The 17044-nt window shown below is 44.1% G+C and overlaps 1 protein-coding gene across 2 annotated transcripts in view; it reads right to left on the reverse strand.

Annotated features, from left to right (window-relative positions):
* LOC129819916 (rap guanine nucleotide exchange factor 5-like) overlaps positions 1-14442 on the reverse strand; it is an 81253-nt gene extending 66811 nt beyond the window's left edge. Inside the window, exons 1-3 of one of the 2 annotated variants that reach the window (XM_055876613.1) lie at positions 14012-14442; positions 1901-1948; positions 872-978 (exon numbers count right to left, since the gene is read on the reverse strand). In XM_055876613.1, coding sequence (XP_055732588.1) covers positions 872-978; positions 1901-1948; positions 14012-14167 — 311 coding nt within the window. In that variant the 5' untranslated portion in view covers positions 14168-14442. Of the gene's footprint in view, positions 1-871; positions 979-1900; positions 1952-14011 lie in introns of both variants that reach the window. The other variant, XM_055876612.1, reaches the window with a different exon arrangement.
* Between the last annotated feature and the right edge of the window lie 2602 nt (positions 14443-17044).

Raw genomic sequence — 17044 nt, forward strand, 5'->3', positions numbered from 1 at the left:
TTTGTCTATCACACACACTCTCCGTTTCTCTCTAAGTCGATCACACACACTCTCTCTGTTTCTCTCTATGTCTATCACACACACCACACACACACTCTCTCTCTGTTTCTCTCTATGGCTATCACACACACTCTCTGTTTCTCTCTATGTCTATCACACACCCTCTCTCTGTTTCTCTTTATGTCTATCACACACACCACACACTCTCTCTCTGTTTCTCTCTATGTCTATCACACACCCTCTCTCTGTTTCTCTCTATGCCTATCACACACTCTCTCTCTGTTTCTCTCTTTGTCTATCACACACACTCTCTCTGTTTCGCTCTATGTCTATCACACACCCTCTCTCTGTTTCTCTCTATGTCTATCACACACACGACACACACTCTCTCTCTCTGTTTCTCTCTATGTCTATCACACACTCTCTCTATGTCTATCACACACTCTCTCTCTGTTTCTATGTCTATCACACACACACTCTCTGTTTCTCTCTGTGTCTATCACACACCCTCTCTCTGTTTCTCTCTATGTCTATCACACACACCACACACACTCTCTCTCTCTATGTCTATCACACACTCTCTCTCTGTTTCTCTCTATGTCTATCACACACACACTCTCTGTTTCTCTCTATGTCTATCACACACCCTCTCTCTGTTTCTCTCTATGTCTATCACACACACCACACACACTCTCTCTCTCTATGTCTATCACACACTCTCTCTGTTTCTCTCTTTGTCTATCACACACTCTCTCTCTGTTTCTCTCTTTGTCTATCACACACACTCTCTCTGTTTCTCTCTTTGTCTATCACACACACTCTCTCTGTTTCTCTCTATGTCTATCACACTCACACTCTCAAAGATTCACACCTTATGATCCTGGCGAGGTGAATCTTGTCTTTAGCAGGGTACGGACCATGAGACAGGAACGCATTCCTCACTGCACGCCCTGCACACGGGAAACTCTGGGAGCAGGACTGACAAACACACACACGTGAGTCAAATAATACATAGATGTTTTCACAGACGTGTTTCTCTCTCTCTGTGTGTGTGTGTGTGTGTGTGTGTGTGTGTGTGTGTGTGTGTGTGTGTGTGTGTGTGTGTGTGTGTGTGTGTGTGTGTGTGTGTGTGTGTGTGTGTGTGTGTGTGTGTGTGCGTGTGTGTGTGTGTGTTGACACTAAGAGAACTCCGTGATGTCAGTGTAACTATTGATATTGAAACACAACATGTAGGTGAAACTATGACATCACCATTTTAACTTGGGTCAAGTACTATTTATAATCAGGACTCTCCAACTCTGTTCCTGGAGAGCAACCGTCCTATAGGTTTTCACTCCAACCCTGTTCCTGGAGAGCAACCGTCCTGTAGGTTTTCACTCCAACCCTGTTCCTGGAGAGCAACCGTCCTGTAGGTTTTCACTCCAACCCTGTTCCTGGAGAGCAACCGTCCTGTAGGTTTTCACTCCAACTCTAATCTAGCACACCTTATTCTAATAATTAGCTGGTTAATAATTAATAAGCTGTACCAGGTTAGTTACAAATGGGGTTGGAGCGAAAACCTGCAGCAGGGTAGCTATCCAGAAACAGGGTTGAAGTCCTCTACATAATGTCAATGTCATCATGTCAAATAGCCTAATTCCAAATATTTGAGGTGTAAAGGCGAGGGGATTTTGCACTTTTGGGACTATTCTAGTGATTCCATCGTACTAATCCAACTGAAATCAAGAAAAGAGTACTAAAAAAAAGTATTTGACATAAAGTATGTATTTGACCAATATGTATTTGACTATGAAGTCACGCCATCTCTGTTTGGTGAAACACAAACATTCTTTATTTGCTGACGTTTCATAACCTGTGCATGCATGTGTGAGTCTCTCTCTGTGTGTGAGAGCATGTGTACCTTGTGAACAGTAGGGCTGGTGCTGGGTCCGGGGATGGTATCCGGTGACTGCTATGGAGACACAATCAAAACACAGTCAGAACACACAGTATTAAACCACACATTTACAGACAGTGTTTGGGTTAGGAGAGAAGTAGAGCATGATATGCAGCCTACAAACTATGTACAGATCTATAATCTGTCTCCGTCTCTCTCCTGACAGACAGGGAGAAACGACAGTCTTCTACCCCCACCTCCACTTCATCTTCATCATATTTCCCCTTTGGACAGAGACATAAGGCCACTAGGCTACCCGGGGAGGCAGGGTAGCGTGGTTAGAGCGTTGGACTAGTAACCAAAAGGTTGCAAGTTCAAATCCCCGAGCTGACAAGGTACAAATCTGTCGTTCTGCCCCTGAACAAGGCAGTTAACCCACTGTTCCTAGGCTGTCATTGAAAACAAGAATTTGTAAGAATAAGAATTTGGTTACAAACCGATGACTTGCCTAGTTAAATAAAGGTTAAATAATAAGAAACCAGTTTGTTACCAATATTGATCATTCAATATATCGATATGAGCCAGGCATATTGTGATATCGGCACTGAACTGCTGATGCTCCATCAACTGGCGTCTCTTTGTATTCAAACTGGTTGGGTAGGTTAGGCCCAGAGAACATTCACACTTGGTCCAGCGGGCAATTAGCAAGCAGTTGTCTGAACGTCACAAAGCTGTCGAAGTCCACACAGTTGCAATGTTATTCATACAAACCGATGTGATGTCATTACCCATCATTAGTACATATCCCCTCTCACACCTCATCTCCTCCTGGACAGATGTGCTGTCACAGAGCCTGAGGCCACTACTGACACACACACACAAAGAGAGATAGAGAGAGAGAGAACAGGCCAACATGTTTATCTATGTGATGACTTCAAAGCGAGAAGGGTATATGAGTGTGTATATCTGGTACTCTATGTGTGTGTGTGTGTGTATCTCCCATCTCATTGGTTTTCAGGAGCATTCCCACTCAGTGGGTGATTGAAAGATATTATTTTTTTATTTTATTTTTTTTAACCTTTATTTAACCAGGTAGGCAAATTGAGAACACGTTCTCATTTACAATTGCGACCTGGCCAAGATAAAGCAAAGCAGTTCGACACATACAACAACACATAGTTACACATGGAGTAAAAACAAACATATAGTCAATAATACAGTGAAAAAAAATAAGTCTATATACAATGTGAGCAAGTGAGGTGAGATAAGGGCAAACAGATATATGTATAAATAAATAAAATATAAAAAGGCCATGGAGGCGAAGTGAGTACAACACAGCAAGTAAAATAAAAACTAAAAAACACTGGAATGGTTGGTTTGCATTGGAAGAAAGTGCAAAGTAGAGACAGAAATAATGGGGTGCAAAGGAGCAAAATAAATTAATAAATAAATACAGTAGGTAAAGAGGTAGTTGTTTGGGCTAAATTGTAGATGGGTTATGTACAGGTGCAGTAATCTATGAGCTGCTCTGACAGCTGGTGCTTAAAGCTAGTGAGGGAGATAGGTGTTTCCAGTTTCAGAGATTTTTGTAGTTCGTTCCAGTCATTGGCAGCAGAGAACTGGAAGGAGAGGCGTCCAAAGGAAGAATTGGTTTTGGGGGTGACTAGAGAGATATACCTGCTGGAGCGCGTGCTACAGGTAGGTGCTGCTATGGTGACCAGCGAGCTGAGATAAGGGGGGACTTTACCTAGCAGGGTCTTGTAGATGACCTGGAACCAGTGGGTTTGGCGACGAGTATGAAGCGAGGGCCAGCCAACGAGAGTGTACAGGTCGCAGTGGTGGGTAGTATATGGGGCTTTGGTGACAAAACGGATGGCACTGTGATAGACTGCATCCAATTTATTGAGTAGGGTTTTGGAGGCTATTTTGTAAATGACATCACCGAAGTCGAGGATTGGTAGGATGGTCAGTTTTACAAGGGTATGTTTGGCAGCATGAGTAAAGGATGCTTTGTTGCGGAATAGGAAGCCAATTCTAGATTTGACTTTGGATTGGAGATGTTTGATGTGGGTCTGGAAGGAGAGTTTACAGTCTAACCAGACACCTAGGTATTTGTAGTTGTCCACATATTCTAAGTCAGAGCCGTCCAAAGTAGTGATGTTGGACAGGCGGGCAGGAGCAGGCAGCGATCGGTTGAAGAGCATGCATTTGGTTTTACTTGTATTTAAGAGCAGTTGGAGGCCACGGAAGGAGAGTTGTATGGCATTGAAGCTCGCCTGGAGGGTTGTTAACACAGTGTCAAAAGAAGGGCCAGAAGTATACAGAATAGTGTCGTCTGCGTAGAGGTGGATCAGAGAATCATGGGTCAAATTGTATTTGTCACAAGCGCCGAATACAAAAAGTCTAGACCTTATCGTTAAATGCTTACTTACAAGCCCTTATAGTTATGAGTTGCTGCTTACTTACAATGCAGTTTTAAGAAAAATATGAGCTAAGAAAACATTTACTAAATAAACTAAAGTTTAAAAATGTAACACAAAATTACAATAACGAGGCTATATATACAGGGGGTACCGGTACCGAGTCAATGTGCAGGGGTACAGGTTAGGTGAGGTAATTGAGGTAATATGTACATATAGGTAGTGTTAAATTGAAGAGGTCCACACTCCAAAACATTTGGTGATAGTAATGCACAGTGTTGTAGTAGTCGAGACCGGTCCCGGTCTTGAGTCTGGTCTCGAGACCACATAGAGTGTCTTGGCCTTGTCTCGGTGTCGGATACATTTGTACTCGGTCTTGACTGTGTCTGATAATGTCTTCCCGAGACTAGCAGAGTAAAAAAACTCATAACTATCAGCTTCCATTCAGTCAGGGCATAAAACCACTTACCCAGATGAAATATATATATATACACTCATTTTTTGAAACATTAATACAGTATCTTAACAGCCTTTATACCTATTATAGACATGTTGTGCAGTGGGTAACCTATAGGCCTTCAGTATGTGACAGGTTAGTACAGTGGTGAACCTATAGGTCTTCAGTGTGTGACAGGTTAGTACTGTGGTGAACCTATAGGTCTTCAGTGTGTGACAGGTTAGTACAGTGGTGAACCTATAGGTCTTCAGTGTGTGACAGGTTAGTACAGTGGTGAACCTGTAGGCCTTCAGTATGTGACAGGTTAGTACAGTGGTGAACCTATAGGTCTTCAGTATGTGACAGGTTAGTACAGTGGTGAACCTGTAGGCCTTCAGTGTGTGACAGGTTAGTACAGTGGTGAACCTGTAGGCCTTCAGTATGTGACAGGTTAGTACAGTGGTGAACCTATAGGCCTTCAGTATGTGACAGGTTAGTACAGTGGTGAACCTATAGGTCTTCAGTATGTGACAGGTTAGTACAGTGGTGAACCTGTAGGCCTTCAGTGTGTGACAGGTTAGTACAGTGGTGAACCTATAGGCCTTCAGTATGTGACAGGTTAGTACAGTGGTGAACCTATAGGTCTTCAGTATGTGACAGGTTAGTACAGTGGTGAACCTGTAGGCCTTCAGTGTGTGACAGGTTAGTACAGTGGCTAACCTATAGGTCTTCAGTGTGTGACAGGTTAGTACAGTGGTGAACCTATAGGCCTTCAGTATGTGACAGGTTAGTACAGTGGTGAACCTATAGGCCTTCAGTGTGTGACAGGTTAGTACAGTGGTGAACCTATAGGCCTTCAGTATGTGACAGGTTAGTACAGTGGTGAACCTATAGGCCTTCAGTATGTGACAGGTTAGTTCAGTGGTGAACCTATAGGCCTTCAGTGTGTGACAGGTTAGTACAGTGGTGAACCTATAGGCCTTCAGTATGTGACAGGTTAGTACAGTGGTGAACCTATAGGCCTTCAGTATGTGACAGGTTAGTTCAGTGGTGAACCTATAGGCCTTCAGTATGTGACAGGTTAGTTCAGTGGTGAACCTATAGGCCTTCAGTATGTGACAGGTTAGTTCAGTGGTGAACCTATAGGCCTTCAGTGTGTGACAGGTTAGTACAGTGGTGAACCTGTATGCCTTCATTGTGTGACAGGTTAGTACAGTGGCTAACCTATAGGACTTCAGTGTGTGACAGGTTAGTACAGTGGCTAACCTATAGGCCTTCAGTGTGTGACAGGTTGTGATTCTGAAAGGACAGCAACCGTAATACCAGCGCACTTATGTATGAGAGTACACTTTTTGTAAAACACAAAGGTCCAGTGGTTTAGTGGAGGGTATACGCAGGTATAAGCCATATACCCACTTTTCTTTAGTGGGCATTGCTTATACTCTTAATCCCTACTGATGCGTATCAAAGTAATGTAATGGAGGTGTACGACTTATCAATTATGTAGTATAATAGACAAATCATGCACAAAGTAGCCGACACAATCGCAAAGTACGTGAAATATATTCACATGGGTGCCGTGTGCAGCTCTCAACTGCTTTTGGCATGGAGCAGCTCACAGAAGAATGACATCGGTAGCCGGTAGGGTAGGAAAGACGTTTCAACTTATGATATCTACCAGTAAATGCTAACTAAGGCAACAATGGGTACGCAAAACAGTTTAGTCCGAAGTGTCGGTTAGTAGGCTATTTGTGATGCGCAATTGTCATCATGCACTGTTTGAATCAGGGGCGTAGACATGGATGGGCCTGGGTGGACAGAGGCCCACCCACTGGGGAGCCAGGCTCTGACTGGCCCACACAACCAGATTGATGTGGTTTAAGCATTGTTGTAGATGAGAGTGAAAATCTGAAAAATCTATAGGAAAACTCGTTAAAAAAAACATGATTTTCACACAGGGTGCCTTTCCTTCACTGGGTGGGAAATTTGTAAACTTTTTGGCAAAATGTTAATATATCCACTTCTCCAGGTACCACTACACCAGTGCATAGGGCCGATGGAAAGACAGGATAAGCAGTCCATAAACTCAGACATAATAAGCCAGTAGGTCCCAATCATAAAAACACAAAAACACAACCATTAAGCATTTCCCAATCGAAATGTACAAGTATTACTTCCCATTGCAAAAAACATTTCACGTTTAGCAAACAAAGTAACCGGTGACAAAGTTTAAAATGGAACTGACAGAATTTTAACTACTTTGCAGATATCAAACAAACAGACAATCATAATATCAGTCAAAAAGATCAAATTCCCAGTTTATGCTAAAGAAAACTACTTCATAAGAGGTTTTAAAAATAGGTTCTATTTGACTCAACGTTCCATGACGTACACTAAGGCATTGTTGGCAGAATAGATGGATGCAGTTTAATGCATAATTAATATAATTAAACAATACATTTCTTGGTAGTCCAAAAAATATTGCTATCAGGTTGTAAATCACAGCTGGCCTGGTACATTGTTTGCTGCCTCCATTCGGGAGGCACCGTTTCAGTTTCAATGACTCAATATTCTGGACAAAAACGGACGAATGTAACTAAGACTGAGAATGTCAATAGAATCTAACTAGCAAGAACAATGACCACAAGTCAGTCATAATGCGGCTAACAGGCTAGCGTATCTATTTATGTAGCAAGCTAAAAACACGGAGCTTAACGTTAGCTAGATAGCTAGCTAGCTGCTAGGAGGATGTCATGCCATTGGAGGAGTGGGTGAGCGACTGACTTTTTCAACTTATATATTTTTTCACTGGCTATAAACAGCTAGAGATGCAGGTGTCATTTGGTTGGCTAGCAAGAACTTGAACGACTGTTATCTAGTTAGCATATCTCTTGCGTTCGCAAATTCACTCTGGCTATCTACTCGGATTTCAGAGCACTTTCGTCTGAGTATGCCAGAGTGCAGAACAACTGAAGAATTTACAAAAGTGCAACATCGGTCTGTGTAAACTCCGGTCCTGGATAAGAGATGGTTTATTTGTTTTTATTTACTGCAGTGTCTATTAATTGTCCAAACGCACGGCAGCTTTCCCACGCAATATTGCTATAGAATTTCCACAAATGCCTTAGTATGACCATATCTAAGTGGTCCCTTGTCAGAAAATGTCATATTCTTCCTGAAGAGATTTTAATAAGATTTTATGTTGCTAAAATGCTGTCAGTTCCACTTTAATTTCAACAATGTTTCACACATAAGTTATTTTCAAAGATATGGCTAACAACTGCAAGCGTGCTGCAATAAAAGAACACAGATCCACTCACCAGATAATGATCATTTGAAACTTCTTGTTGAAAGTTATTCTTGAAAAGGGAGAAGCTAACAAATTAGCAACAACATCCTCTTTGATAACACCTGCTGCAAACTAGCCGACAACAAAAGCTAGCTAGACCGTGGGAAAACTAGTGCTCGCTATTGCGCAGTGACTTCTTGGCCTTCAGGAAGCGAGAATTTTCCATACGTTTTCTAAAAATGGTCCTACCCATTAAGTCAAAATGTGATTGGTTTATTCCACTGTCACTCCAAAATGTTGCCCAATACAGTTGAATGGCAGATGCCTTTATCTAGCTTCTGATGGCCTAGCCAATGGATGACTTAGCTAGCTAGATTTACCTCCCCAGAGACCAGAAAAAAATCCTGATTGGATCCTTTCCAACAAAACCTGAAGAGATTAAAATCAGAACATCATTGAAAATAATAATATAATTATCATTATTATATGATCCTAATCAATATTGTATAAATCCTTAGCCCTTTGAAGGCGTAGAAGGCCCATTGTTCCCCACTGCTTTTGGGTTGGTAATAATTTGTAGAGTGGCTCTATTTTCCCTCAGCATGCATTTTTTTCACTATTTTGAATGTCTAAAGAATCAGTATGTTCTTCTGAAACTGAACACAGAAATACTGGACATTTTGAACCATTTTGACAAAATTACAATCATGGTCTTGTATTGGACTCTGGGAGGCATTTTTCTGGTCTCAGTCTTGACTCGGTCTCGGACCCCTTGTCCCCCTCCCCGTCTCTGTCTTGACTCAATCTCGTTTCCCATCCGGTCTTGATCTTGACTTGGACACGATTTGCTCCAGTCCTGGTTTTGAATCATCTCACTTTAGTTGGTCTAGAACACAACACTGGTAATGCATCTTAAAGTTGGTTGCCAACTGTCATATAAAATCCACAGAAGAAGAAATCAAATCAAATCAAATGTTATTTGTCACTTACACATGGTTAGCAGATGTTAATGCGAGTGTAGCGAAATGCTTGTGCTTCTAGTTCCGACAATGCAGTAATAACCAACAAGTAATCTAACAATTCCACAACTACTACCTTATACACACAAGTGTAAAGGGATAAAGAATATGTACATAAAGATATATGAATGAGTGATGGTACAGGACGGCATAGGCAAGATGCAGTAGATGGTATCGAGTACAGTATATACATATGAGATAAGTAATGTAGGGTATGTAAACATAAAGTGGCATAGTTTAAAGTGGCTAGTGATACATGTATTACATAAAGATGGCAAGATGCAGTAGATGATAGAGTACAGTATATACATATACATATGAGATGAGTAATGTAGGGTATGTAAACATTATATTAAGTGGCATTCTTTAAAGTGGCTAGTGGTACATTTTTACATAATTTCCATCAATTCCCATTATTAAAGTGGCTGGAGTTGAGTCAGTATGTTGGCAGCGGCCGCTAAATGTTAGTGGTGGCTGTTTAACAGTCTGATGGCCTTGAGATAGAAGCTGTTTTTCAGTCTCTCGGTCCCTGCTTTGATGCACCTGTACTGACCTCGCCTTCTGGATGATAGCGGGGTGAACAGGCAGTGGCTTGGGTGGTTGTTGTCCTTGATGATCTTTATGGCCTTCCTGTGACATCGGGTGGTGTAGGTGTCCTGGAGGGCAGGTAGTTTGCCCACGGTGATGCGTTGTGCAGACCTCACTATGGTCTGGAGAGCCTTACGGTTGTGGGCGGAGCAGTTGCCGTACCAGGAGGTGATACAGCCCGACAGGATGCTCTCGATTGTGCATCTGTAGAAGTTTGTGAGTGCTTTTGGTGACAAGCCGAATTTCTTCAGCCTCCTGAGGTTGAAGAGGCGCTGCTGCGCCTTCTTCACAACGCTGTCTGTGTGGGTGGACCAATTCAGTTTGTCCGTGATGTGTACACCGAGGAACTTAAAACTTTCCACCTTCTCCACTACTGACCCGTCGATGTGGATAGGGGGGTGCTCCCTCTGCTGTTTCCCGAAGTCCACAATCATCTCCTTTGTTTTGTTGACGTTGAGTGTGAGGTTATTTTCCTGACACCACACTCCGAGGGCCCTCACCTCCTCCCTGTAGGCCGTCTCGTCGTTGTTGGTAATCAAGCCTACCACTGTAGTGTCATCCGCAAACTTGATGATTGAGTTGGAGGAGTGCATGGCCACGCAGTCGTGGGTGAACAGGGAGTACAGGAGAGGGCTGAGAACGCACCCTTGTGGGGCCCCAGTGTTGAGGATCAGCAGGGTGGAGATGTTGTTACCTACCCTCACCACCTGGGGGCGGCCCGTCAGGAAGTCCAGAACCCAGTTGCACATGGCGGGGTCGAGACCCAGGGTCTCGAGCTTGATGGCGAGTTTGGAGGGTACTATGGTGTTAAATGCTGAGCTGTAGTCGATGAACAGCATTCTCACATATGTATTCCTCTTGTCCAGATGGGTTAGGGCAGTGTGCAGTGTGGTTGCGATTGCGTCGTCTGTGGACCTATTGGGTCGGTAAGCAAATTGGAGTGGGTCTAGGGTGTCCGGTAGGGTGGAGGTGATATGGTCCTTGACTAGTCTCTCAAAGCACTTCATGATGACGGAAGTGAGTGCTACGGGGCGGTAGTCGTTTAGCTCAGTTACCTTAGCTTTCTTGGGAACAGGAACAATGGTTGCCCCCTTGAAGCATGTGGGAACAGCAGACTGGGATAAGGATTGATTGAATATGTCCGTAAACACACCAGCCAGCTGGTCTGCGCATGCTCTGAGGACGCGGCTGGGAATGCCGTCTGGGCCTGCAGCCTTGTTAGGGTTAACACGTTTAAATGTTATACTCACCTCGGCTGCAGTGAAGGAGAGCCCGCAGGTTTTGGTAGCGGGCCCTATCAGTGGCACTGTATTGTTCTCAAAGCGAGCAAAACAGTTATTAAGCCTGTCTGGGAGCAAGACATCCTGGTCCGCGACGGGGCTGGTTTTCTTTTTGTAATCCGTGATTGACTGTAGATCCTGCCACATACCTCTTTTGTCTGAGCTGTTGAATTGCGACTCTATTTTGTCTCTGTACTGGGACTTGTTGTACTGGGACTTGCTAGTTTGATTACCTTGCAGAGAGAATAGCTACACTGTTTGTATTCGGTCATGTTTCCGGTCACCTTGCCCTGGTTAAAAGCAGTGGTTCGCGCTTTCAGTTTCACGCGAATGCTGCCGTCAATCCACGGTTTCTGGTTTGGGAATGTTTTAATCGTTGCTGTGGGTATGACATCGTCAATGCACTTTCTAATGAACTCGCTCACCGAATCAGCATATTCGTCAATGTTGTTGTTGGACGCAATGCGGAACATATTCCAATCCGCGTGATCGAAGCAGTCTTGAAGCGTGGAATCAGATTGGTCGGACCAGCGTTGAACAGACCTGAGCGAGGGAGCTTGTTGTTTTAGTTTCTGTTTGTAGGCTGGAAGCAACAAAATGGAGTCGTGGTCAGCTTTTCCGAAAGGAGGGCGGGGGAGGGCCTTATATGCGTCGCAGAAGTTAGTATAACAATGATCCAAGGTTTTACCAGCCCTGGTAGCACAATCGATATGCTGATAGAATTTAGGGAGTTTTGTTTTCAGATTGGCCTTGTTAAAATCCCCAGCTACGATGAATGCAGCCTCAGGGTGTGTGGTTTCCAGTTTACAAAGAGTCAGATAAAGTTTGTTCAGGGCCATCGATGTGTCTGCTTGGGGGGGAATATATACGTCTGTGATTATAATCGAAGAGAATTCCCTTGGTAGATAATGCGGTCGACATTTGATTGCGAGGAGTTCTAGATCAGGTGAACAGAATGACTTGAGTTCCTGTATGTTGTTGTGATTACACCACGTCTCGTTAATCATAAGGCATACCCCCCCCCCCGCCCCTCTTCTTACCAGAAAGATGTATGTTTCTGTCGGCGAGATGCGTGAAGAAACCAGCTGGCTGCACCGACTCCGTTAGCGTCTCTTGAGTTAGCCATGTTTCCGTAAGGCAGAGAACGTTACAATCTCTGATGTCTCTCTGGAATGTTACCCTTGCTCGGATTTCATCAACCTTATTGTCAAGAGACTGGACATTGGCGAGTAGTATGCTAGGGAGTGGAGCGCGATGTGCCCGTCTCCGAAGCCTGACCAGGAGACCGCTACGTTTGCCTCTTTTACGGCGTCGCATAGGGTCGCCGGCTGGGATCAGATCCATTATATTGGGTGGAAGGCAAAACACTGGATCCGTTTCGGGAAAGTCATATTCCTGGTTGGAACGATGGTGAGTTGACGTTGCTCTTATATTCAGTAGTTCCTCCCGACTGTATGTGATGAAACCTAAGATTACCTGGGGTACCAATGTAAGGAATAACACATAAAAAAACAAAATACTGCATATTTTCCAAGGAACGCGAAGCGAGGCGGCCATCTCGGTCGGCGCCGGAAGTAAGAATGAACGAGGATAAAAACGAGCTAGGTTTCCCGTTTTTATCTGTGGATTAATTGTTGGAGTAGAGCACATATGATTTGGTATGACTCAACATGGGTAAAAATTCTACAAATACCCAGCAAAAAAAAGGACATGCATTTCAGGTAAAATAACAAACCAATATTTATCTCCAAGAACAAATTAGCTAAAAGTCCATGAATGTTTTGTGTGTGTTTCAACCTGTCCCCAAATGAATATAGTTGGTTCACAGTTGGTTTTGGTATTTTAACCTGCGTGTCATGGAACGCATCTGGTAGGGATAGACAAAATCAACACGCAGATGCATACATGAAGCCGCAATGGTCAGCATGTTATTAGCATAAAATAAATATGCTATAGGCTATGCAGAGCCGTGGTCAGGTCCAGTCGGGCCTATCAGCTGTAGTTACATAAACCCGAGACACGATGACAATCAAACAGGACCCGACCCGAGGGGAAAGTATGTATTTTGGACCTGCCCAGGTCCTGGTTCGGGTCTTGGGTGACCCATGAAGACCTCTAATACATACACACTGGGCGCACACACACACACACACACACACACACACACACACACACACACACACACACACACACACACACACACACACACACACACACACTCATCTTGTGTTGTTCTCTGATAGATCCGTAACACAGGGGAGTCAAAATGGAAACATGAAATCAACCACACACACTGCATGAAAACATCCCTTTAGGACAACCACACACATGACACCCTCCTACTGTGATCTTTCTCCTACAGCTGTTGTCTGATAACACCTCTATAACATACATCACAATATCTCCATTGCTTTCATCTGTGTTATACAACTATTAATTAGATTGCTGAACATGTCAGAACAGACCTAATCTCTTGTTTAGTCTCTTCACAGCCTTTGCTACAAACCCTGGGCTCACACCTTGGACAGTCATTCAGTTCTTTATTACTGTGTGTGTAGTTTAGGTGTGTGTGTCCTTCCATCCTCCAGGACAAGTCTTAGCAGAGCTACCATACCTTCACGCTTCAACACACACACACACACACACACACACACACACACACACACACACACACACACACACTACACAATACACTATACACTAACATACACGCACTTGAGGAGAGTTGAGAAACACCTTTAGTCCCACTGTCATTGTCAGATAACATATTCGCTCCCTAGAACCCAAGGGGGCATTACAGTAGGCTACATGAATGGGCAAGTAACATCTCTGGCGTAACTGATTCAAGACTGGACCAAGACATGTGTTGCCTTGGCTACTGCATAGGTAAGGCAGCTAAAAACACATTCTGGACCCATTCTGGACGTAACCAATGAATGACGGGAGCCTGAAGAGCACGAGCGTACACACACAGTGGTACAGTGAGGTCGTGTGTGAAACAACAGCACATCTAGGTGAATCGTGACAGAGATAGGAGATAACTCAACGGTAAAGAATAACCAAAACACACACACGGAAGGGACATTTTTCTGTCGATACTCACGCTTTTCTTCCTTAGGTGCAGTCCATGTTTCAACAGTCCCGGTAAATCCCGGATCTTCTGCCTTAGCTGAGTCTGGTCTCGAGCTCCGGTGTTTCGGTTATTCCACCGCCAGCCGCCGACCATACCATCTTCTCCACCGGACTCAGAGTCCTCCATGTCTGTCTGTCTCTCTCTTTCTCTCTTCTACTCCCGCTCCTCTCACACACAGACACACCAGCTACGGCTCATTGTCGCCTCTCTTATTCACACACACACACACCGACCTACATCTGTTCTGCTACAGACGAACCGCGCGCGTTAACGACCTACAGAGTATCCGCTGCAGCACGCAACGGTGCTCCACCCCAATGTCCTCCTCCCTTGTACTGTCAATGTGTTATGTGTGTGTGCAGGGGAGGGGGATTTGCAGGTGCAGAAGAACATCATTGCATAATTTCCATCTGTTAGGCGTAGAGGAGTCGTAGCACCTTGCTAAACATTAAATACATTTTCGACTTAACATATCCCCGTTTTTTAAAATCCGAATTAGATAAATCTTGATAATATTAACACATTTAGGCTGCGTTTTTATGGTGACAAATAAGGGCCTGTGTATACATGTTGTATTAAATAGTTGTAAAGCTGTCTTTTCTGTTGCATTTAGAAACAAAATGGTGGAAAGGACGAACTGGAGGCTACGTCATCGCCTCACCTGCGGCTCAAATTTCGATAGGTAAACAAAGGGCCATTAGGCTACACAATCAGGGTGTAAGTGTGTGAGAGCTATGAAATGTACTCTAAACCTACATCACACACACACGGGTCTGAGTGAATGGACTGAAGTCAATATAATAGGCGTGTGTTGTATAACTGAGATGTCATGTGTGTTATCCTGATAAGAGTCTTAATCTCACATAATTGGCCATTTTCAGCCACTCTGATTATACACACACAGCCCATTTCTAGTTTATGTAAGTGTATTTGAGTGTTTCACCCTACATATTATCTGTGTCTCAATGTTGTCCCAGTGCACTATGGGTAGTGGCTGGTTTGGATCTTGTGCACAAATGCTGCATCTCAATTCTCCACACTTCTCCCAAAACATGCACTTGCACACTCCCGTCATGGATTTAAAACCATTGTATTGGTCTAAGTATCGACTGGAGGGAGTTTCCACCATTGATAAATCCATGACTGGGAGTGTACACGTGCACACTTTGAGAGAAGGGTAGAGAATCAGGATTTAGCCTATATAAGGCTATGGTCAGACCAGCGAGGTCAGGGGTTAGGGGTCAGTTAGGCCCATTCTCTCTAAGACCAGAGAGATCTTGGGTTTGGGTTTAGGTGTTGTATGTGGTGTTATGGCTTGGTCTGTATGTACTGTACAGAGAGCGTGGGGAGACTGGGAGAAGAAGGAGAGAGACTAGAGGAGGAGGGGTGAGAGAAAGAGCGAGAACAAGAATAAACCTATTTTCCATCATCGAGCTCTTCAAACAAACTTGATTAAATATTGAAAAGTGCATGTGGCTACTGGGGCGTGGATACAATTCACTTCCAACTGAACACTGGAGAAAAACGAATGGAGAGGAGGAAAAAGGAGGAGAGGACAGAAGAAGGAAAGGAGAGCAGTTGGGAGGAAAAGAGAGCAGTAGAGAGGAGAATAGAGAGCAGTAGAGAGGAGAGGAAAAAAGAGAGCAGTAGACAGGAGAAGAGAGCAGTGGAAAAAATAGAGCAGGGGAAAGGAGAGGTTAGAGCAGTGGAGAGGAGAAGAGCAGAAGAGAGCAATGGGGAGGACAAGAGAGAGCAGTGGAGAGGAGAGGAGATGAGAGCAGGGGAGAGGAGAAGAGCAGAAGAGAGAGCAGTGGGGAGGACAAGAGAGAGCAGTGGAGAGGAGAGGATAGAGCAGTGGAGAAGAGAAGAGAGAGCAGTGGAGAGGATAGAGCAGTGGAGAGGAGAAGAGAGAGCAATGGAGAGGAGAGGATAGAGCAGTGGAGAGGAGAAGAGCAGAAGAGAGCAGTGGGGAGGACAAGAGAGAGCAGTGGAGAGGAGAAGAGAGAGCAGGGGAGAGGAGAAGAGCAGAAGAGAGAGCAGTGGGGAGGACAAGAGAGAGCAGTGGAGAGGAGAAGAGAATGCAGTGGAGAGGAGAGGAGAGGATAGAGCAGTGGAGAAGAGAAGAGAGAGCAGTGGAGATGAGAAGAGAGAGCAATGGAGAGGAGATGATAGAGCATTGGAGAGGAGAGGATAGAGCAGTGGAGAGGAGAAAAGAGAGCTGATAGAACACATGAAGATTCTAAAAATGGAACAGACTGAGATGTTGACCCATTCTAGAAGACACGCTATAAACCATTATCTATTAACCATAAATATTTTACTCATTGTTCCACACACACACACACACATCAAAGTTTATTGGTCACATACACAGTTTAGCAGATGTTAAAGCATGTGCAGCCAAATGCTTGTGTTACTAGCTCCACACACACACCATCCTCTCAGGTCTTGGGGTCAGTTCTGCTGTGGTGGGTGCAGAGCTGCAGTCTATCTCTTTGACCAGTAGATGTCCCTGCTCGACTGTAGAGGTTGAGGTCATGTATGGTTATCTTTTATTTCGGTGAAATGCTTCATTGCCCTCTAGCGATCACTACTGGAAGACACTTATCTCACCAAATAGTGCAGCAGTGGTATGTATCCAGACAGACCTTTGATGTGTCTGTGACTAGTAGCGTCTCAGAGTAGGAGTGCTGATCTAGGATCAGGTCCCCTCTGTCAATGCAATGTTATTTATTGTGATCTAACAGGCAAAACGGATCCTAGATCACTCCTACTGAGACGCTTCATGAATACAAGCACTATGGTCTAGCATGGCATCCCTCCTACAGTATCTCTCGCTTCCCTATTAAACCATTCTTTCTCAGCATCCCTCAATTACACCATCTCTCCTACGATCACAGCAACTCCCTCTGATTAACTCTAGTTATTATAAACTGCTGACTAATGGTTTTCCTATCCTAACTTTTACTCAATCACACTCTCTCCCTACTTACTGAAACAGTG

This window comes from Salvelinus fontinalis, chromosome 22, assembly GCF_029448725.1.
Source record: "Salvelinus fontinalis isolate EN_2023a chromosome 22, ASM2944872v1, whole genome shotgun sequence".
In the NCBI taxonomy this organism is placed as follows: Eukaryota; Metazoa; Chordata; class Actinopteri; order Salmoniformes; family Salmonidae; genus Salvelinus; species Salvelinus fontinalis.